General features: G+C 36.0%; 1 protein-coding gene across 2 annotated transcripts in view; it reads right to left on the bottom strand.

Moving 5' to 3' along the window:
* LOC120514937 (2-lysophosphatidate phosphatase PLPPR4-like) overlaps nt 1-19,978 on the bottom strand; it is a 201,362-nt gene that overhangs the window by 80,215 nt on the left and 101,169 nt on the right. For both annotated transcript variants that reach the window (XM_039735594.1, XM_039735595.1), the window contains exons 3-4: nt 16,917-17,046; nt 4,801-4,996 (exon numbers count right to left, since the gene is read on the bottom strand). In XM_039735594.1, the coding sequence (XP_039591528.1) occupies nt 4,801-4,996; nt 16,917-17,046 (326 nt within the window). The remainder of the gene's footprint in view (nt 1-4,800; nt 4,997-16,916; nt 17,047-19,978) is intronic.

The following is a 19,978-nucleotide window of genomic DNA, read 5'->3' on the forward strand; positions in this document are numbered from 1 at the left end:
ATGAATCATTACTATATATATACAGTATATACTAGGGAGCTTCGCCCCTGCTTGCTTCGCTCGTCAACCCCTTCCCACCCATTGCCAGCACTACACGCCATTGTGAAAACGGGTGCTGAACGCACACCAAGGAGATGCGGTCGCTCCTCCGAAAACCCCTCTTAAACGGTGATACATTGGGAAACAAGTAACAGCTGGGTTTTTTACCTCCTTTTTGCTCAATCAGCTGCTGGTTTGCTACTGTTGCCATGCCGCGTGATCTGCATTTCGTGCGGCACTTCAAATGTTTAAAAGCCTGTACAGCACCTAAATATTCTATCTTTTTTCACTTATTTCACCGAGTAACATTTTCAGCTTGTTTGCGCTAATGCGATCTTTACTCTCATTTTTTGAGACTTTTGAATTTTCCTACTTCCATTATCTCTAACTTGCTCTGCATGTTTAACATGGGACTTGCTTTCAAAGGTTGTAAGTATGACTTGTTCGTCACGTGGGAAGTGAAAGTGTCTCTCTGTCACTATTCAAAAGATCATGTCTCATTGCAGGAAAAAAGTCTTGTATCATCACAAGATTTTTTTTATAATAAAGCGATTATATATACAGTGTCTCGTGCTTAGACTTTCACTATTCAAATTTTATAAAGATCATGCTGGTTCATTGCAGGAAAAAGTCTTGTATCATCACAAGATTTTTTTATAAAACTCCTCAATGATATATGATATGCTTCCCAGCGATTATATATACAGTGATTCCTCGCTATATCACATTGCTCCCATTGCTGCTTTTAGATTTTCACCTATTGATTTTTGATTGTTTGCCTTTCTTTCTCTGTCTCTCTCACTCTCTCTCTGACACTGACGTGCACTCCTTTGAAGAGGAAGATATGTTTGCATTCTTTTATGAGATGGAACTGTCATCTGTCTTGCATATCTAAATATATATACAACCTCCTGTATTTCTGTGATTTTCACCGTATGGTTTTCGCTGGATTTTCACCTTTCGGTTCTGGAACACAATCCCACGATAGAGGAGGGATTACTGGTAATATGATATTTGTAACGTCTAATATGTCTTATTTTCTCTTATTTTGTCTAATATATTGGATAATACAAGTGTAATGGTGACTAAAGGGTGTTATTTCATGTCTAGAGGGCTATAATAATGTTAAAAAACGTATTTAGAAGGTCGTAAACAGGTTCTCTATCTCTAACTGCAAAAATATTTGATTTATAAATAAAGAATCCTACTTTGCGAAATTCATTTATCGCGGTAGAGTCTGGAACTTATTAAACGCGGTAAACGAGGGCCGACTAAATATATATACTGTATATATATATACAGTATATATATATATATATATACACAGTATATATATGTGTGTGTGTGTATAAAAATGGTCATTAGGTCTTTATTTTGTGAAGACAAGTAAATCCTTCTATTATATTTTTATGTTTATACATAACATAAATATACAGAACATGTATATTTAACAAATTGAGCTTACATTTAGTGTATGTAAACAGCAGATATATTTTAAATATAATGAGACAATTAATCGAGTATTCCCAAATATTTTAGTCATTTTTCATAATTTACACTTATTTGCCTGATGTCTTTATCCAAAGTATCTCACAACATTTATGATACAACTGTTTACATTTCTTTTTGGTTTTCCAGTTGGAGGACAGGCAGGTTAAGTGACTTGAGCAAGGTCACACAATGGCAGTAGCGGGATTTGAATCCATAACCTCATGGCTTGAAGTCCAAAGTCTTAACCACCACACCACACTGCCTGTCATAACTTTGTAAAGGTAGAACAAAACAATACAAAGAAATTAAACCACTTATACAATCTCCTCTTTTTACCCCACTCGAATATTTTAAGCCATTTGCATCTTTCATTTCCCAAATTAATGAAATATTACAAAATGAACAGCAGAACAGTAAGGTCTACAGTATATCTCAAGGCTGTTATTATTTTGTTCTGTATATTAAAGGAAGATATGCATAGTAAACATATTTTACAATTTCAGATAGTGCCACATACTGTATGCCAAAAAATATGTGAAGTGAAAGTGGAAATAGGAAAAATGGTATAGGACGCAATGGTTTTACAAATTAATTTAACTATCCATCCATCCCCAAACCCACTATATCCTAACTACAGGGTCACAGGGGTCTGCTGTAGCCTATCCCAGGGCAGGAAACAAACCCCAGGCAGGGCACCAGACCACCACAGGGTGCACACACACACCAAGGACAATTTAGAATCACCAATGCACCTAACCTGCATGTCTTTAGACTGTGGGAGGAAACCGGAGCACATTGGGAGAACATGCAAACTCCATGCAAGGACGACCTGGGAAGCGAACCCAGGTCTCCTAACTGCGAGGCAACAGCACTACCCACTGCACCACCATATTTTAACTAATATTTTGAAATATCCTAGAATATCCTAAAAAGGAAATCTTTAAAAATAGAATAAACTCCTCAAATAAGCAAAATGTGTAATAACCTTGATTTATATGTTAAAAAGAAAAAGAAAGCCTAAAATGATAGCTTAAACTCTACTGAATATACTGAATTTTAGCAATAAAGGCAGGTCAGTAAATTATAATAGTATAATCTCAGTCACATAACTTTTTTATACATGAAAGATAGAATTATCCTTTTTGGGATAATGAATTTAGAACATGAAAAATCCATCATTATATCTTTGAACTGATCATGACCTTAAATGTCCCACCATATCTAGAGCATTTGATAGAAATATTGTAGTGATGTGCCATGTCAACTCTAGGTGATCTGAAGGAAGAAGGGTAATTTGTATGTGTTTTTAGCTTGCTATACTAAAAAAGGATTGTTTGCTTAATTATTGCGGGATGACAGTCTGTTTTCAATACATTTCCTTTGGCTGCACTAGAAAAAGTGGCTAATTTGCATGATGGTGCACCCAGTTCAAACCATTGAGCATGTTCAATAGCTGGTATCTAATCACCACTGTCATAATTCTTGATGGTCTTGTCACTAAATGCACTATTGCAACAGCATATAATGAACTGGAGAGAAAAATAATTTCAAGGTCAAGTTTAACTACCCTTTTTCCAATTAAATCTTGACTGAGACAATGAGGCCCCACAATGGCCCTGTTGTATGCAATCTGTTTGGAATCCTCTCTAACGGAGATTAATGAGGGTGGGGTCATATACCCTCCTGATTTGTGGCTCTTTACAGTAGAAGGAAAAGCCAAGAATACTGTACACAAGAAAGCTTTCAAACAGTTACAATAATTATGTACTAAATTTAAAAAGTTTAAGGATAAGAAAGTTTGCTAGTGTATAATTTGTTTACTGCCATAATTCTAGTTTTTAACACAGAACTTTCAGCCTTAGCCCCTAGGAGTGATGTAGGTGAAGCAAGTAACAAGAAATACTACAGGGTAATGTATCAACAGAAAAACTATCATGTTTATGTATCAATTCCTTTGTTATGTCTTTTTTGCTTGTATTGTATGTTTTGTTACTTTTCTTTATATAAATATTGTTATGTCATTTTTGTTAGTTGTCATTGTTCTAACCTGCCAAATTAGCATCGCCAAGTCATCTAACCTATGTATGTCTTTAGACAGTTGGAGGAAATTGTAGCACCCAGAGAAAACCCATGCAGACATAGGGAAAACATACAATCTCTATGCAGAAGAACCTGTGACGCAAACCCTGGTCTCCTTACTGTGAGGCAGCAGTGCTACGTCTGCACCACTGTGCCACCCTTTATTATTTGTCTTGATATATATTATATATCAATATTATTTTAGTTTGTTACTTTTTTCTATGTGTATATTTTTGTTTTGTCATGTTCTTTGTATTTTATGGGAGGATCCCTAAGAGGGTCACACACATTTCATCATTAGGAGGTAAGGGTGGAATAGTAAGTCCTTATGGTTCTAGTGGTCTTTGGTTGGTCTCATAAGTATTGTGTTTTCTTTTGCTTTGGTTTATGCAAATCCTTTTGCCTACTTTTGATATAAGTTGAGTATTTTGTTATATAGCCTAATGTATTATAATGTATTGCTTGTTAAAAAACATCCTCTTTTATGAAGATTATATGGGTATGTGTCTCTTCTGCAAACTGTGTTTTCATGAATCTCCCCCTGTTAAGATGTCTTCAGTGTTTTTTGGAAGTTTTTGCTCTTGTTTTGAATTTAAAAGCCTGGCCTACCATATATATCATTGCACCACACAGGTTGCAATCATTGCGTTACGGTTATCACACTTGCCTTTCAGTCAAAAAATGTGGGTCTGATTCTCACCCATTACGTTGTGTTTTTCTTTACTCAAGCATTTCTCTCATTTTTTTTGTCATGACACCAAGCCACACCAGGAGGGGACATATTAAATCCAGACTTACGTATTACAATTTTTGAGTTCCAGAAAGAAAAGTCAAGAATACCATATGCAAGGAATAAGCTTTCTAAAATTAAAAATAATCACATACTAAAGTAAAAAAAAAAGTTTGAGGGTAACGAAGTTTGGTAACATAAGATTTGCAATTACTTTTTACCTTTTCACTTTTACATTGTTATCACCAATTTCAGGTAACTCAACTGCTACCATGTAATGCTAAACTAGTCATCAGTTGGTGATATTATATACATTTTCTAAATTCTAATAATATAAACAAGTGCAGCTTGTTTCTTTTGTTACAGAGTCTTTACTTCTGAATACTATACATTGTAATTACTGGCTTGTTTTCTTCAAATTATGAAGTTATAAAAGTTTAATAAAGCAGTAAATACTTTACCTGCCAGCATTGATAATGGATGAATCAGCTCCAGCACAGATATCCTCTACAATGAATGCATTTTCTTCACAGGACATATTTAGTGATGTGTAATTAGGTTTGCAGACAGTTAGGAAGTATGGAGTTTGATAACCCGTGGATAGCTGAATAATATCAGTGATCAAAGCAGTAGCACACAATCCAAAGACATGGACCCCTAGTAGTGTGAGGCAAAAAATGACAGCATTTTAGTTGTTAGATTTTTACACTCTTAAATTAAGATATGAACTCATATTGAAAAATAAACCTTCTAATTCTAAATTTAGTAGTCTAAACCACTATTTGAGATATGTCCCAGTAAGATAGAAGTGGTCACAAAAAATATATAAAGACTAAGAAGGATCATGAGCAAGAACTAAGTGAGATGCAAGGAACACAGTTTCTTCTTTTCTGGAAAGCATAAATGATTAATTATTTCATTCAAAGTGATGAAAAATGATAATAATTTGTTACTTTCTTACAGTACCAAATTGTTGGATAATTTTAAATAGTAATATATAAGCAGTTAAATGTAGTGTGTAGCCTTCAAATTAAAAATTATAATAACATTTACAAAATGTTTAAATCATGATTGCTGTAAGAAATAAAAAGTTATTTTTTAGAAAAACAGAAAATTCTCTTATAGTATTTAAGTCAAATTGGTTATCTAAATTTAGAATGATCAGTGTCTTTATATGTTTTTCTTTTTACTTAAAACAACTGTTGTTGTTAAAATAGATACCCTGAATGGTATATTATTGAATATGTAGCAGATGTTATATGACGTCAGCTGAAAGAAATTAATGTCATCATGGTACAATTTGATTGCTATAACTATGTCTATGGAAAGACAAACAAAAGCAAGGACAACAGAAACAAAAAGTGAACATACAAATAAAAAATAGGAAAATGCAAATTAAAAAAGATGAAAATACAAATAAAAAGTGGGCTTTTCATATTTTTTTCACATTTCACTTTTAGGTTGTGTCTACCTTTTACAGACATTGTCAAAAAATAAAAATATAAAAAGTATTTTATGGTTCAGAGGTAGGAGAAAATAGTGAAAAGGTCCCATTTAAAATATTAGGTGTACATTTCTGGTGTTTGAGAGACTATTGCTGTTCTATTCACATTTTGATTATCCCTTGTGCTTATTACTTCTGTAGATTCTACTGTAATTGCTTAAGAAAACAATGAATAATATTTAAATGTGCAATTCTTGTATAACCTCACACCACATAAACAGAAAAGTAAAAATCTATCATGCTATGTACAATTTTTACAATTATATTTCAACAATGTTCCATAACATTTTGATGTTCTAATTCCGTTTTGATATTTTCCATTTCCTCCATGGTTTTTGTGAATTTTTCTCATGAATGCCACCATGTTTTTTAAGGGCTGTTGTTGGGCATGTGGAGCACAGGCCATGTGAACTATAACACAACATCAAACTTTAGATTAAATCAAGGGTGTTAAACTCAAGGCCCATGCACTGGATTAGGCCCTTGGACCATTTTTGAATTGCCTTCATCAATATTGAAAACATGTTAAATATGGCTCGTGAAGATGGTTAGTTTTCACAAAGACCCAGTTTAATGTTTGTTTCATATATAGATTGTACCTGTATACAATTTAGGCTCATTACATTTACATCTATCATTAAAATAATCTCTACTATCTACACATGTTTATACCTGTGCAGTAAAGTACATCATAGTTACTGGAGTTAGAATGCAAATAGGCTGCTTGTAATGACCCAACTAGAAAAAGTGAAAAGAAGGTTATATGCCACACTTCCATAAATAATTTTTAAGTATTTGCATGATTCCAAACAATACACATAAAGGAGATGGTAATTCAATTTCACACATGTCGCTGACACCACTCTGCTCAATTTTAAATGCTGAACAGTTGTAAGGACTGACTGACTGTCCTACCACATTTTATCTGACGTTTAAGATGACTCAATAGTTATAAAAGAATAGAAAACTCTTTTGCATTTCCATTCATGTTAAATGTTATTGCTGTCTCTGATCAACTCCTTATGTGGTCTTTGTGGAGCATAACCAGCACATTTACTATCAGTATGTTGTAAGATCTGCAGTGGGCTGGTGCCCTGCCCAGGTTTGTTTCCTGCCTTGCACCCTGTGTTGGCTGGGACTGGCTCCAGCAGACCCCCGTGACCCTGTAGTTAGGATATAGCGGGTTGGATAAAGGATGGATGAATGGATGTTGTAACAGCCGACCATGTTGCATGTTAATGTAGGTGTATATGAATGTACTTTCCTTTAACAACAAATTATGTGCCTAGACTACCACTCTCACCTGACTTTATGTACAAACATAATTTTTTCACTCACTGCTGATTTTGAAATGCTTGTAGTTTTTCTAAATGTCCAAGAAAAGAAGAGTGAGACACTGTTTACTGTATGATTGTAATGAGCACAGGTACCTATGTGACTTGTGGGTAAAGAAAATGTGTTGATACTTGTTTGTTGATACAAATATTCTGGCCCATGTTAGGTACTGTCACACACACATGCTTAGGGGACAGTCAAAAAGCTCGATCGCACATGAAAGATCGAAAGACAGGGGGATAAGACGAGGTACTAATGCTTTTTTTTCCTTAACTCCACAGAAAAACGACAGAGTTAAATGGTCATACCGGTCATCATATCCTGTTTCGATAAAAGACTCCTCGGCTGGCTCCGTGGGGTCGCCATGTTCCGGATGGCCCCGATGACTACAGTCCATCAACCTCACTCCTGACGTCACTTCGTTTGACATCAGCTTCAGCCTTCCCTGCACCTCTTCCCCGTTAATTGCACTTCCTTTTTTTTTGTATAAAAAAATCAGAGACCTTTATTTTGTCAAATGTTTTGGTTTGAATTTGTCCTTTATTTTGTACTGGACGCTACACCCGGTATACGGGGAGGATCCCCAACTCTTAACTTGAGTTTCTGTGTGTTTATTCCTTCACAGTATATACAGGGTTATTCTTGGCCCTGAATAAAATTAAGCTTGATACCCATGAATTAAACATTAAATTCTTTGGTGAAGACTTTTAAATTATTTAGTTAGTGAAAGAAATATTTATTTACACTTAGTACCTTCCACTCATTTTTGACTATGCTTTTGCCTCACGTTTGGTTTTGTTTGCTACTTTAATTAACTTTGCATACAATCAATGCCTTCCTTTTAGAGTACCTTTTTTATGAGGCCTAGGTATACTGTCATCTTCTTACACATTTGGACATCTTAATTAGATCATTTAAACAGGCAGTCTTTCACCTACAGCAGGTATATGCTGGCCTCCATGATTTTGTGACGTGACCTAGATATGCAGGGACATTCCCTTGATGGTGATTACACATTTAGAGGCATTAGCAGAGCCTTCAAAGAATCTCTTCATTAGGGATCCATTACTTACTCCTCACTCAAAGCCTGATACTAGAAAAACAGTCTAATTATCTACAACAAACATGCTAAAAGTTTTAAATATGCCATCCTTAAATCACTAGCATGTTTTTCACAATTGCATTTTTAAAGATCCTCCTTTTTTTGTTTTGAATATGTTAGGAAAATAAGTAATTTTTCTTTGTATAGGAGGGGTCATTTTCCATGTTTTCCATATGGTTGTTGTTCTAATGTTTACAAAAAATGCCTGCATTGAGGCCAAGGAGACATTTTTATCAAATATCATTCAGATTGTGAATCCAAAGCGTTGTTAGTTTATCTATACCCTTGATATTAGGTTGGCAAAACTATTTGTTCTGTGAGGTTTTGGAATCTTAAACATATATATATAACATACTCATGGAATCATTGAAGTATCTGATATCTAAAAACTTAGTTCAGTTTTTTTAATAACTTTCAAATCTCCAGTTTGCCATGTGTTGAGATAATAAAAATGCACAGTAGAGGCAGTGACTATAATGTCTATTTTAAAGGCATACAGGAGTTCTTGTGTTATGGATATCTAGTTTTGTAAACGTCATACACCTTCATGCTAGTGTTATGAAGAATTATTTTTACCTGTATATGATTTCTGACTGTACTGAATTTAAATTTTAAAATAACTTGTTCTTTTGACATATTTTAAGGATTAATTTTTATCTTCTGCTATACAGTGTTGGAATTAAGGAGCACCATCATTTTACACATTTTCTGTTAGCAATTGCTCTCACATTACTATGCAGAGATGGTCGTAAATGCGTGATGCCTAATATCACAAGAGCAACTGTGTAAAGGTCAGTCTCCTTTCTAAATCAACCAAGTTTGCATTTACAAATTTAAAACAAAAACTTTTGTGTGTTTGTTATATTTAGCTTCTCCAGTAACTGAAATTCTGCATGTGTTTCCACAACACTGAGCTTTGGATAGTGTTCTGGTAATTTTGCTCTGGTTATAATGATCTCCTGATTTTGAACTTGGCCCTTTGACTCACATCTTATCTCCTGATTTGATATAAAAAATCTCTGCCTCTTCCTCAATAACAGAACATTTGGATTTTTAAACACGAACACCTACTTACCTATTGGACTCAACAAAGTCAATGTCCTGTCTTGTTATTTATAAATCAGGCCTTTGCCCTTGTATGGTTTTATTTGCATTATACGACTATTGCTGTAAGGTAATTGTATAACTCATTTATTTTCTTATGCAATGTTTAATTTTGTGTTTTGGCTATCATTGTAAGGTTTAATGCATTTTTAAATTTTGTTTAGAATATCTGAAAGCCCTAATGACACATGAATTATCATCCTGAAATAAATACTGGATGCATCATTCTGATTTGTCACAAGTTGGATTTTTTGAATAAGGGACCAGAAGATTAAGCTGTCAGTCAAAACTCTCACATATAAAGACTATGGGCTTCATGCATAATGCAGTGAGTAGAAGTCATTAAAAACATAGCAAAATAATAAAAATTGAAATGTGTGTACACACAAGAAAATTCAGATGCACAAAATTGTGTGTGAGCAAAGCTCCAAACACTTCCGAATTTATAAATCCCAATCAACGTGAATTTTAATGCACATGCATGCGCCTACAGCCCTACCTTGACTCTTTGCAGAATTCTGTATATTTGAATACGCAAATCAATATAAATAGCCCCTTCCATTAACTGTTTTGTTAAAAGACAATGGTGAAAGCATGTATAAAAAAGAAGAATTTCAAAAAAGTCAACATGAAAAGGTGAGTGTCTAAGTGTCATATGGAAACATATTAGGGGCACAAAGAAGAAAATAAAAAAATAGGGACACAGTCAAGAAAAAAAGGTCTTTGTCAAGGTTAAAGTCAAAATGTTGTCTTTAATCTTGAAAATTCCACTTTAATCTCATAGTTTATTTTGTTATTAAAGTAATACATCATAAACTTCATCTTAAAATCTGTTTAGTTTACTAGAGTTTCTCAAATCTAATCGTAAAATAGCATGTTAAATGCTTTGTATTCTATGTGTTACCTGACCCAGTTGTTAATTGCTACATGCTTCTTAAATGGGCTTCCTCTTACACCAACAGGGGCAAGCAGGCAGTGATCACCACACAGAATACATTACATTCATGATATTATCTCTCTCAGAACATTTTAGAATACTAAAATGTTTACTTGATATCGTTTTAATTAAGAAATGCTTTAAAGCATGTATTAAAAATGTGGGGGCACAGTCATGCAGCAGCAGTGATGAACTGGCGCCCTGTCCAGGGATTGTTTCTGCCACATGATGCCTGCTGTGATGCGGATAGAATAATTTATTGCAGGGATACTGTGCCTGTCAAATGTACCAACCCCCAATTCATGTTCGTTTGTTTTCTTTCTCCACATAACCAATAGCTACACATAAATGAAAAACCAGCTGCAAGCTTAGAATGCTGATTCTTCAAAACATTTAAAGAACATTGAAAAATCTTTGTTATACATGTTTAATTATTCCACCCATCCATCCATCCATCCATCCATCCATCTAGGGTTGCATCAGTTGCGATGTTAACATGAAGTTAACAATTTATATGTAAAATGTAATATACATACTTTAATGTATTACATCATAAAAATGATATCAAGTATAAATCCTAGTATTCTAACAGCGCCCAGCTCCATGAGGCTAGCTCATGGAAATCTAAATCGAATTAGAAGCCAGTCATAATCAACTGTAAATACATGCTCTCTTCTATTAAATTCCTTTATTGTCATTGTCTGGTACAATAAGCTTTAATATGCAACTCCTGTATAAGCTAATTTTCCTATAATCTATACTAATAAAAGGCAAAGCCCTCACTGACTCACTCACTGACTGACTCACTCATCACTAATTCTCCAACTTCCCGTGTAGGTAGAAAGCTGAAATTTGGCAGGCTCATTCCTTACAGCTTACTTACATTTTGAAAAAAGTAAAACCTATTTTTCTCCATATACTGTAATGGACGTTAGCTTGATGGACGTGGGGGTGGAGCTGCGTGTGACATCATCACGCCTCCCACGTAATCACGTTAACTGACTGTGACCGCAGTACATGGAAAAGAAGGAAGAGCTCCCAAAGCGGTGAAGAAAAACGGCGAATACTTTATTCCCCAGATACAAGTTTAATGAGAAGACGCGAGGTATAAACGAGATTTGGATCACATTGTAACGGAGTTAAAATTGCTGTAGCGAGACTCTTTTAAGTGCCAGGTCTTAGCTAACATTAAATAAAGCCGTGGACATCGCAACATCACACAACAGAGCAGCTCACGTGAACTGACTGACCGCAGTACGAGTGATCACTTCCATGCATCAAACCTGTTCAAAAAACGCATTACACAATTGACAACGTGGGAAAAGAATATGGTCCGAGCTGAGCTCCACAGCTAACGCAGTCTTGCGGAAGCAACTTCGTCATGCTGCCACCAAATACTCACAGAAAAATCCACAAGTTAATACACACGCTGTCTCTAGAGTTTCTCCACACTCAATGTGTTCCTCGCATCCCCGTTACACCCTCTGATCTCCCATTTCAATTCAGATGCCTCCAATTTCCAGTAAGGCTCTGCTTCGCGATGAGAAGTAAGAAGTCTCAGGGACTGACCCAACAAAAGGTTGCCATTGATTTCAGGCAAGATTGCTTTTCTCCTGGACAACTATACGTTGCATTCTCAAGAGTGAGCTCGCGCAGCTTCGTAATATTACAACCAGATTGCTGAACTGACAACGTGATATATAAAGAGAACTATAATAATCGTAATAAACGAACAATAAAACAGCAGAGAACCCGTGGATTAAATAAAAAGGCAGCTTTCTTGGCAAAGTAAGGAAAGAGGATGGCTTTATATGTCGTTCATTGATAAAACAGCGGAGAAGCTGTGTAAAGGCTGCTTCACAAAAAGCCAGCGGAGCGCCTTATATGAGCAGGCAGTCACCTAAAGAAGGGAATCAATAAATATCTCTAATCGTGATAAACGAACAAAAAATAGCGTACAAGCCGCGTATTAAATAAAGGAAATGGGTACGTGAACAGTACAGTAAGTCTCGAATAGCTACACAATAGCTATAAGAATCGTAATAAACAAACAATAAAACAGTACAGAACTGCGAAGCAAGGAGAAACGACGGCCTTATATGGCAATCGTTTATAAAGCAGTGGAGAAGCTGTGTGAAGGCAGCTACACAAAAAAACAGCAGAGCGCCACACGCTCAATGTATTCCTTGCATCACCATTATATCCTCTGATCTCCCACTTCAATTCAAATGCCTCCAATTTCCAGTAAGGCTCTGCTTCGCGATGACAATTAATAAGTCTCAGGGACACACCCCACAAAAGGTTGCCATTGATTTGAGGCAACATTGCTTTCCTCCTGGACAAAACTAGACGTTGCATTCTCAAAAGTAATCTCAGTGCACAGCTTGGTCATATTACAACCGGACTGCTGAACTGACAACGTGGTATACGCAGGGATTTTGCTATATACAGTATATATATATGTAGATATATATGTATGTATGTATGTATGTTTATGTATGTATGTTTGTAGATATGTATATATATACAGTATATATATATATGTGGATATGTATACTGTATATATATATGTGTGTATGTATGTATATGTATGTGTATATATATGTTGATATGTGTATATATGTATATATATATATGTACAGTAGATGTGTATATGTATATATATAGATATGTGTATATGTAGATATGTTTATATGTATATGTATATATGTTTATATATGTGTGTGTGTATATATATATATGACAGCAACACTCATAACAGTGACAAAACAATTACATTGACAATCATGTTACATTATTTTTAAAATGTTTCCTTTTCTTTTTCATAACTTCTTTAACACACTACTTCCCCGCTGCGAAGCGCGGGAATTTGGTAGTAATAATAATAATAATAATATGATAAAAAACAATTAAAAATGTACAATATGAAACCATTGGTACAACATACATGTACATATAATACAGATAGTGCAACTGTTTCATAAAGTGGCTCAGGCTATGCAATATTACAGTTGTAGTGCAAGTTTACAGTGAGGTAATTGTAATTTTAAGTACAAACAGTTCTACCAGGAGCATTTAACAGACTAATTTGAGTGCATTTATAGCTCTTGGGATAAAACTGTCTGTGCAGGAAAGGCTCTGAAGTGTTTTCCGGATGAAAAGAGTTCAAATAGACTGTGGCACGGGAGAGTGGAATTCATGTAGATGCTAGTAGCTTTCCTGAGGCAGCGTGTGCTATAAATGTCCTTCAGGGCTGGAAGCTATATCCACTGCTGTAAGCTGTAATCCTCTGCACTCTCAACACAACCTGTGCAGTTGTGATACCACACACAAATACAATAAACAGGTTAAAATACTCTCAGTGGTGCACTAAGAGTAACAACACTAAAGCAACTATGGTCTTTAGTATAGTTTGGCCATTTCATGCACCATTACATTATTACAGAATGGTTACAATCAAGTGCCTTAAATTTGTAAACGAAATGAAATTAGTTTCGGTGCATTTGATACAGTACATGTCTTGGACATGAATCTAAAAAAGAAGACAATAGAAACAGTAGCACTGCTTTGACACTGGGTTCCACCAGTTTGCAGAACCGTGCAGAAATGTGAGTACGCATGGTGTGAGGCTGCTGTAAAAATGTGCATGGCTTTATGCCAAGATTAATTTTTATACATCTTGAAGAGATCGTAGAAATGGGCGTACACAGCTTTTTTTGTGATTACACACCGTTTATACATGACACCCTATATCACAATCCTAAATCAAAGTAGAAATTTGAAGCACTGCATTTCTAGAGCTTTGAAATCACTTGCCAGAATATGAACTAAAACTGCTTATCATAGCACATTCAAGGTGAAGTTATTCTGGATTATTTGTCATAGTTTTTTCCAGAAGTGTTCAATTTACCTTCACTGTCCTTCCCATATTCTGGATTGAATTAATCTTGTACAATGGTTGTAGGGTGTTCCATCAAGATTATCTTTCTATGAAGTTTCAGCCAGGTTATGTTGTGGAATAATGAGTTTCTGTTTTTGCACTTGGATCTCTAATTCAATAGGTTTATAATAGACAATAGACAATACACTATAGACTTTTTGTAACCTGTTTTTTAATGCTTTACTGTTGTTTCTTGTTTTCCGGTAACTATTTTTCTGGTCTGTTCTTTCATCATAAATATATTTATGTATACATATGAGCCTCTTTGCTTTACAGTAGACCCATGCAAAGACACGGTTTAGAGTTCGCGGCCTTAGTCATTCACAAATTTTTCCTTAGAACCTGTCTAATAATTATTTGCGGAAACCGCAAAATATCCTCCGCAGTTTTATGTTTTTTTCGTGGTAAAACTGTAATGTAGAGAGAACAGAAAGCAACTGTAGCGGAAAAGTGGCTTGGGATGGTAAAAGTAGCCAATAGAATTTGAAACTGTGACCCAGCAGTTCTTGCAGTGGCTCTGATTGGTCTTCTGCTGAGGGTGCTGGGGCTATTGTGGTCAAAGGATGTCAGCTCAGCTTTTACAAAGGGGGCCGGTAACGAAAAGCAAAAAAAAGTTTTTGTAATTTGTGTTTCAAGTTCCTGTCTCTCTGCCTGCCTTCTGTTGGGTTACCCGAACTTATTCGTTTTGTCCTGGATCGTTTCGTGTTTGGTGTCTGCATTGTCTGCCGTCTTCCTGTGTACATGAGGACTGTAAGTGGATTCATGGCCATTATGCAAAGAAAGAAGCGCTCCTGAACCTGTCTTCACCACTTCAGGTACTAGCGGTAGGACTATCTTTACATTCCCATTCAACATGCAGATCTCTGGACTATTTTAATCATTACATTTCATCGATTGCCGTTTTTCATGATTTACTGTGTGTGTTTTGTTGGTGCTTTGTTATATTTAATGTGTAATCGCTGTAAGGGGAACGGGGTGGTATCGCTGTTTTAATTTATTTCATTTGTTTTCATTACATTCTTTATTTGCTGTTTGATTACTGGATTGCTTTGTTTTTGTCTCTATTTGTGAGCAGGTCATAAAAATAAATAAACCGACGGTGTGAATCTTAGCGGCACCGGACCGCTACAGCATTTCTCCTTGCTGCTGATTGACTGTGATACATCTCCAGCTGAGTGTTCTTGTGTTTTCAGTTTTGTTCCTCTTAACCCTTAAACCGCCACAACCAGCTATAGTCATTTCCCAGGGCCATTTGCGAGCACGCAGAAGCTGACTTAAAAGCCTGAACAGCACCTGTCCTTTTTGGCTGATTGCTTTGTTTCTCTCTCCTCCCCCAGACATCCTCTGCTCCTGTTGGGGGTTGTGCTCCCCTATGATGTTTGTCTGTTCTTTAATCGATAACTAACTGCATACTGAGCTCATTTTACTTCTGAAACAGACATGTTTGTTTGTTTGAAGTGTTTGAATAAAGTTCCTGTCTCTACAATCTCCTGTGTTTCTGTGCAATTCTGTGACCCAAGCGTGACACACTGCAGCCTCCCTGTCTCTGGGATTGAGACAGTGTCAGTGTTTACCTCTGTGTGTTTGCGTGCTGCTCGTTCAAGCGCATTTGGCTCAGTGATTTACTTAATTTCTTTCATGGCGTCAGTTGCACTTTGTACATATTGTTCCAGTAGTTTTTTAAATAGTTTTTACAGTTCATTAGCAGTGTGTAAAATGATCAGTGCTGCAGTAATTGCGATGCTCTTTGCATGGGAAAAAAATGTGTTCTTTTAAAATTTCACTTTTTCTTTGTGAATTGTGCCGTTTACTTAAAGTGCAGCAAAAAAATATTTGGCGTCCAGGGATGCATTAACCCCAAGTATGTGTCAGTTTAAGGGTTAAAGCCCCAAGATGCCATTGAAACGCCCTGCACCTTCTAAGGCTTCTGGCAATGAAAACACACTTGCATGAACTACAGGACATATAGCAGTGACATCGGTATTTTACATTCTAGCACTGCGGGAGACACAGCAGTACAGTATACAGGTTCCCTTTACACACTTTTTTTAGGTAATGTATTAAGCTGAGTTTGAAATTAAATTAAAGTGTTTTGGAGGAATATTTAGGGCTTAACCTATAAAAATAGGCATTTTTTAAATCACATTCAAAATTCGCAGTTTTTCACAATTCGCGGGTGCTCTAGGAGTGTAACCCCCATGAATTTTGGGGGTGTATTGTATTTCCTTTTTTGGTTATTACTGGAGATCTCTTGATTTGACAGTTGTTTTCTCTAAGTGAAAGAAATTATAAGGACAAATTGTGAATTTGGTTTTGTCACTAAATTTTGCCTTATGAACTAAATTAAACAGGTATGTGTTACTTCTGCACAAGCTGAATATGCATCTTAAGAAAGTTGCAGTATTTTTATACTCAATTTAAAGTTGTTTGTGATAGTGTTTATCCTTTAAGATGATATATACAATAAAACTAATAGTTTTAATACATATAAACAATTTTCTGTAATGTACAAAATACCAATGAATTCAAAACATGCACCATAAAAATTTGAAATAATACTTGCTTGGTTAACTAAAATGTCAAAAAACATGATTTCAGAAGATATTGGAAGGATCTTGTGCCATAATTTTTTCAAAGTGAAAATGTATCTCTTACCTATAAATCTGACAGCCCGTCTGAGGAAGGAGTTGAAGTTGCAGCCTCCTGCATTGATGTTGGCTTCTGATCCAATCCCATTTCTTCTTTTTGACAGACAGCAGAACAGAATGCCTTCTCCAATCATAATCTGAAGGAACATAAACGAAACTGCTCATAATCAGTCTATCTTTTTAGCAATAAATTAAATCTCATTTAAATATACAGTATACATTAAAACTGCTGAAGCAGTGAGCTACAATTAATTCTCTTAATACAAACCTTGAACACCTGAAATTGTAAAACCATTTTAATCCAGCAAAATATCTCTTTAGAGTTTTAAAATTACTACAATATTTGTTAAGAAACACATCTTGCTATCCTTTTAAATACCTTACTTAAGAAATATTATTAAACTACTTTATACTTCAAAAGTGTATTTGCTACTATCCAAAAACATTTACATAGGATCTAGTTTAAAATAAAAATTGCTATGTGGTGTGACAGGGAATCGTGGCAGCACAAGTAAGTAAAACAGTGTACTCAGGCTTGTGGGTGGAAGAGGGCTTTGCTGTGGGATGTTCATTAGGAAGGTGATATGATTACTTGTTGCATGCAGACATGGTCAGCTCTGCTGCTCTCCGTTGGAATTCCATATGTTGACAGGTTAAGCACCTGCACCCACATGGTGTATAAAATGGAGCTTGAACAGGACTGAAAATTAAAAAAAGAGCCAGAAAGAAAAAGTGGTGGTTAAACAGTAGGAAGTGTCAGGATCATGACAGAGCTAGTGCAGTATGGGATGGAGAAAGGCAGTCAGGGAATGAGACGAGCCAGCAGACTGTGCTCTAAGGGCAGGGTCACTCCTGCTGAGCACCCAAGGAGCAAGAATGACCAATTACTACAAGGGGTCTCTCACAGAGGCTGAGGGATGGAGGAGAAACAAAGGACCAGGCTTTGTGGGGTCCCAACAGATGCTGATGGACAGCAAGGACATCAGCCAGGTGGGGGATTGACTGCGCCTGTCAAAGGACTTCTCCTCTGGCTGAAAAGATCCAGAAGGGTGAGCAGAGATGTCAATTTGAAAGGAGGCTTATGATTGTTTCAAAAGAGAAGGTCCAGGCTATGTTTTGACCTGTGGATGTTAACCTCATTTTGATTTAATCATTTAATGGATTTTAACCTCCATCAGTGACACTGTTTATTCATTTATTTAAAAGATGTTTTGCACTGCAATTTGGACACTTTATTGTATTGTAAATAAAAGCACTATTTGCATGTTTTCACCTGTTCAGTTGTTGTGACTCATCATTGCCAGGCTCATCCTGGTCATGACTATCAACAGACCCAGGTTTAAGAGGGACATACCAGTTGTGAGCAGTCAGATCATCAAAGGACTATCAACAATCAATGCATATTTCTCCCCTATATCCTTGAACCAGGCCCGCACCTGGGGGGGACAACCATGACACTTGTCAGGGGCCTGAGCTAGATAGGGGCCCGCCCTTTAAGTGGCGTTTTAAAATATACGCACATATTTGAAACACGAAAGGGGCCCGAACTCTGTCAGCTGCCTGGTGCCCAGAATTTCCTAGGTGCGGGCCTGCTTGAACTTTAACCTAGTAGCTAAGGATTTGGAAAATAAACCATTAAGTTGATGGTTCTATTTTTATATTTCGACTTACCCTAAATACAGTACCTCAGTTCTATTTTTTCCATTAGTAAGTAAAGCTTCAGCTAAGAAAGGTTCAGGTTGGTTTCCCATTTTGCATGCAATATGTATTTTCAATTTCAAGCAACAACACACAAGTATAATGCCTACTGTTTAGAATCTGAATGCGCCATCTACAAAAGCCTACTACAGGACTGCACACCAATGGCAATCTGATATCACTGAAATGATAAAAATAGTGTTTGTAACAACGTAAAATTCTCTTCAGAGATATTTTGGGATGAAAGAAAATATACAGCATGCATATTTGAAATTGACAGAGGCAACATGATAAACTTATGTCACATAGAAATGCATTTCATCTTTGTCAAATGATGAGCATATGACATGAAATATGGATAAGAAAATACACACTCCTCTTTAGTAGTATCAGAGACAATGGAAGCAAGAATAGCCTGAACTGGTGTATCTTGTAAATGTTTCTATAAATAACAACACACAACATGAGATAAATAACGAGGTAAGCATTTTCACAAATGCTGAAGTAAGAAAGTGTGAGAAAAATGATTAGGGTGAACCCTAGCAAGATGATATTGACTACAGTAGCTTGTTGCTTAGTAAAGAATATTAATTAGCTAACTATATCTGTACAGCATGCTAAAATGATCATCCCACAGAGTAATGGATTGAACTGCAATTACAACTAGCTAGAACCAAAAGGGACACCATGATGCCATTTTAATAAATGATGGCAGGAATTTTGAAAGTAACTGGGGATGATATTTAGCAGCGCTTGTTACCTCATATTTCTTGCTTTATGTTATCAGGCTAACAGTGTCAAAGTACAGTGGAGACAGTGGGAACATCTGTCATTTGAAAACATTGAGAAAACAAACTCATACAATTTCTAGGTCAGTCTAGCCACAGGAAATTGTTTGGGGCTTTGAACTACAAATGATCCCACAGAGAACATTACAAGCCCTTACCAGTCTGCACTATGGTGAGCTTGGATTTGACTACTGTGTGTTGCCAGGGATTGCCTGGTGGTGAGGAATAACCTATTAAACAAATCTGCATTAACTGCAGTATAAAAATGGCATCATAAGTGATTCTGAGATGGCAGTAAATGGTATTCTATATGCAGAAAAATGTGGTGAGAAACTCATTTGTGTAATGCAAATATAGCTACACACTGAGGTGTCTTCTAGGCAAGCATAAACACTCAAGGACTTAATGAAATGTCAAAAATTTAACAAAAGGCTTCTGCTTAGGGTTAGCTTGAAGCCCATTTGCAGAAGAATTTGGGGCATCATTATTTACTCTTTTATATTATTGGTTAATGCAGAACAGTAGTACAGCTACAGAAGAATGGGTTGGAATTCTGGCCTAGTCATTGTCTGTGTGAAGTTTG

The sequence above is a fragment of the Polypterus senegalus genome, chromosome 14, assembly GCF_016835505.1.
Source record: "Polypterus senegalus isolate Bchr_013 chromosome 14, ASM1683550v1, whole genome shotgun sequence".
NCBI classification, from domain to species: Eukaryota; Metazoa; Chordata; class Cladistia; order Polypteriformes; family Polypteridae; genus Polypterus; species Polypterus senegalus.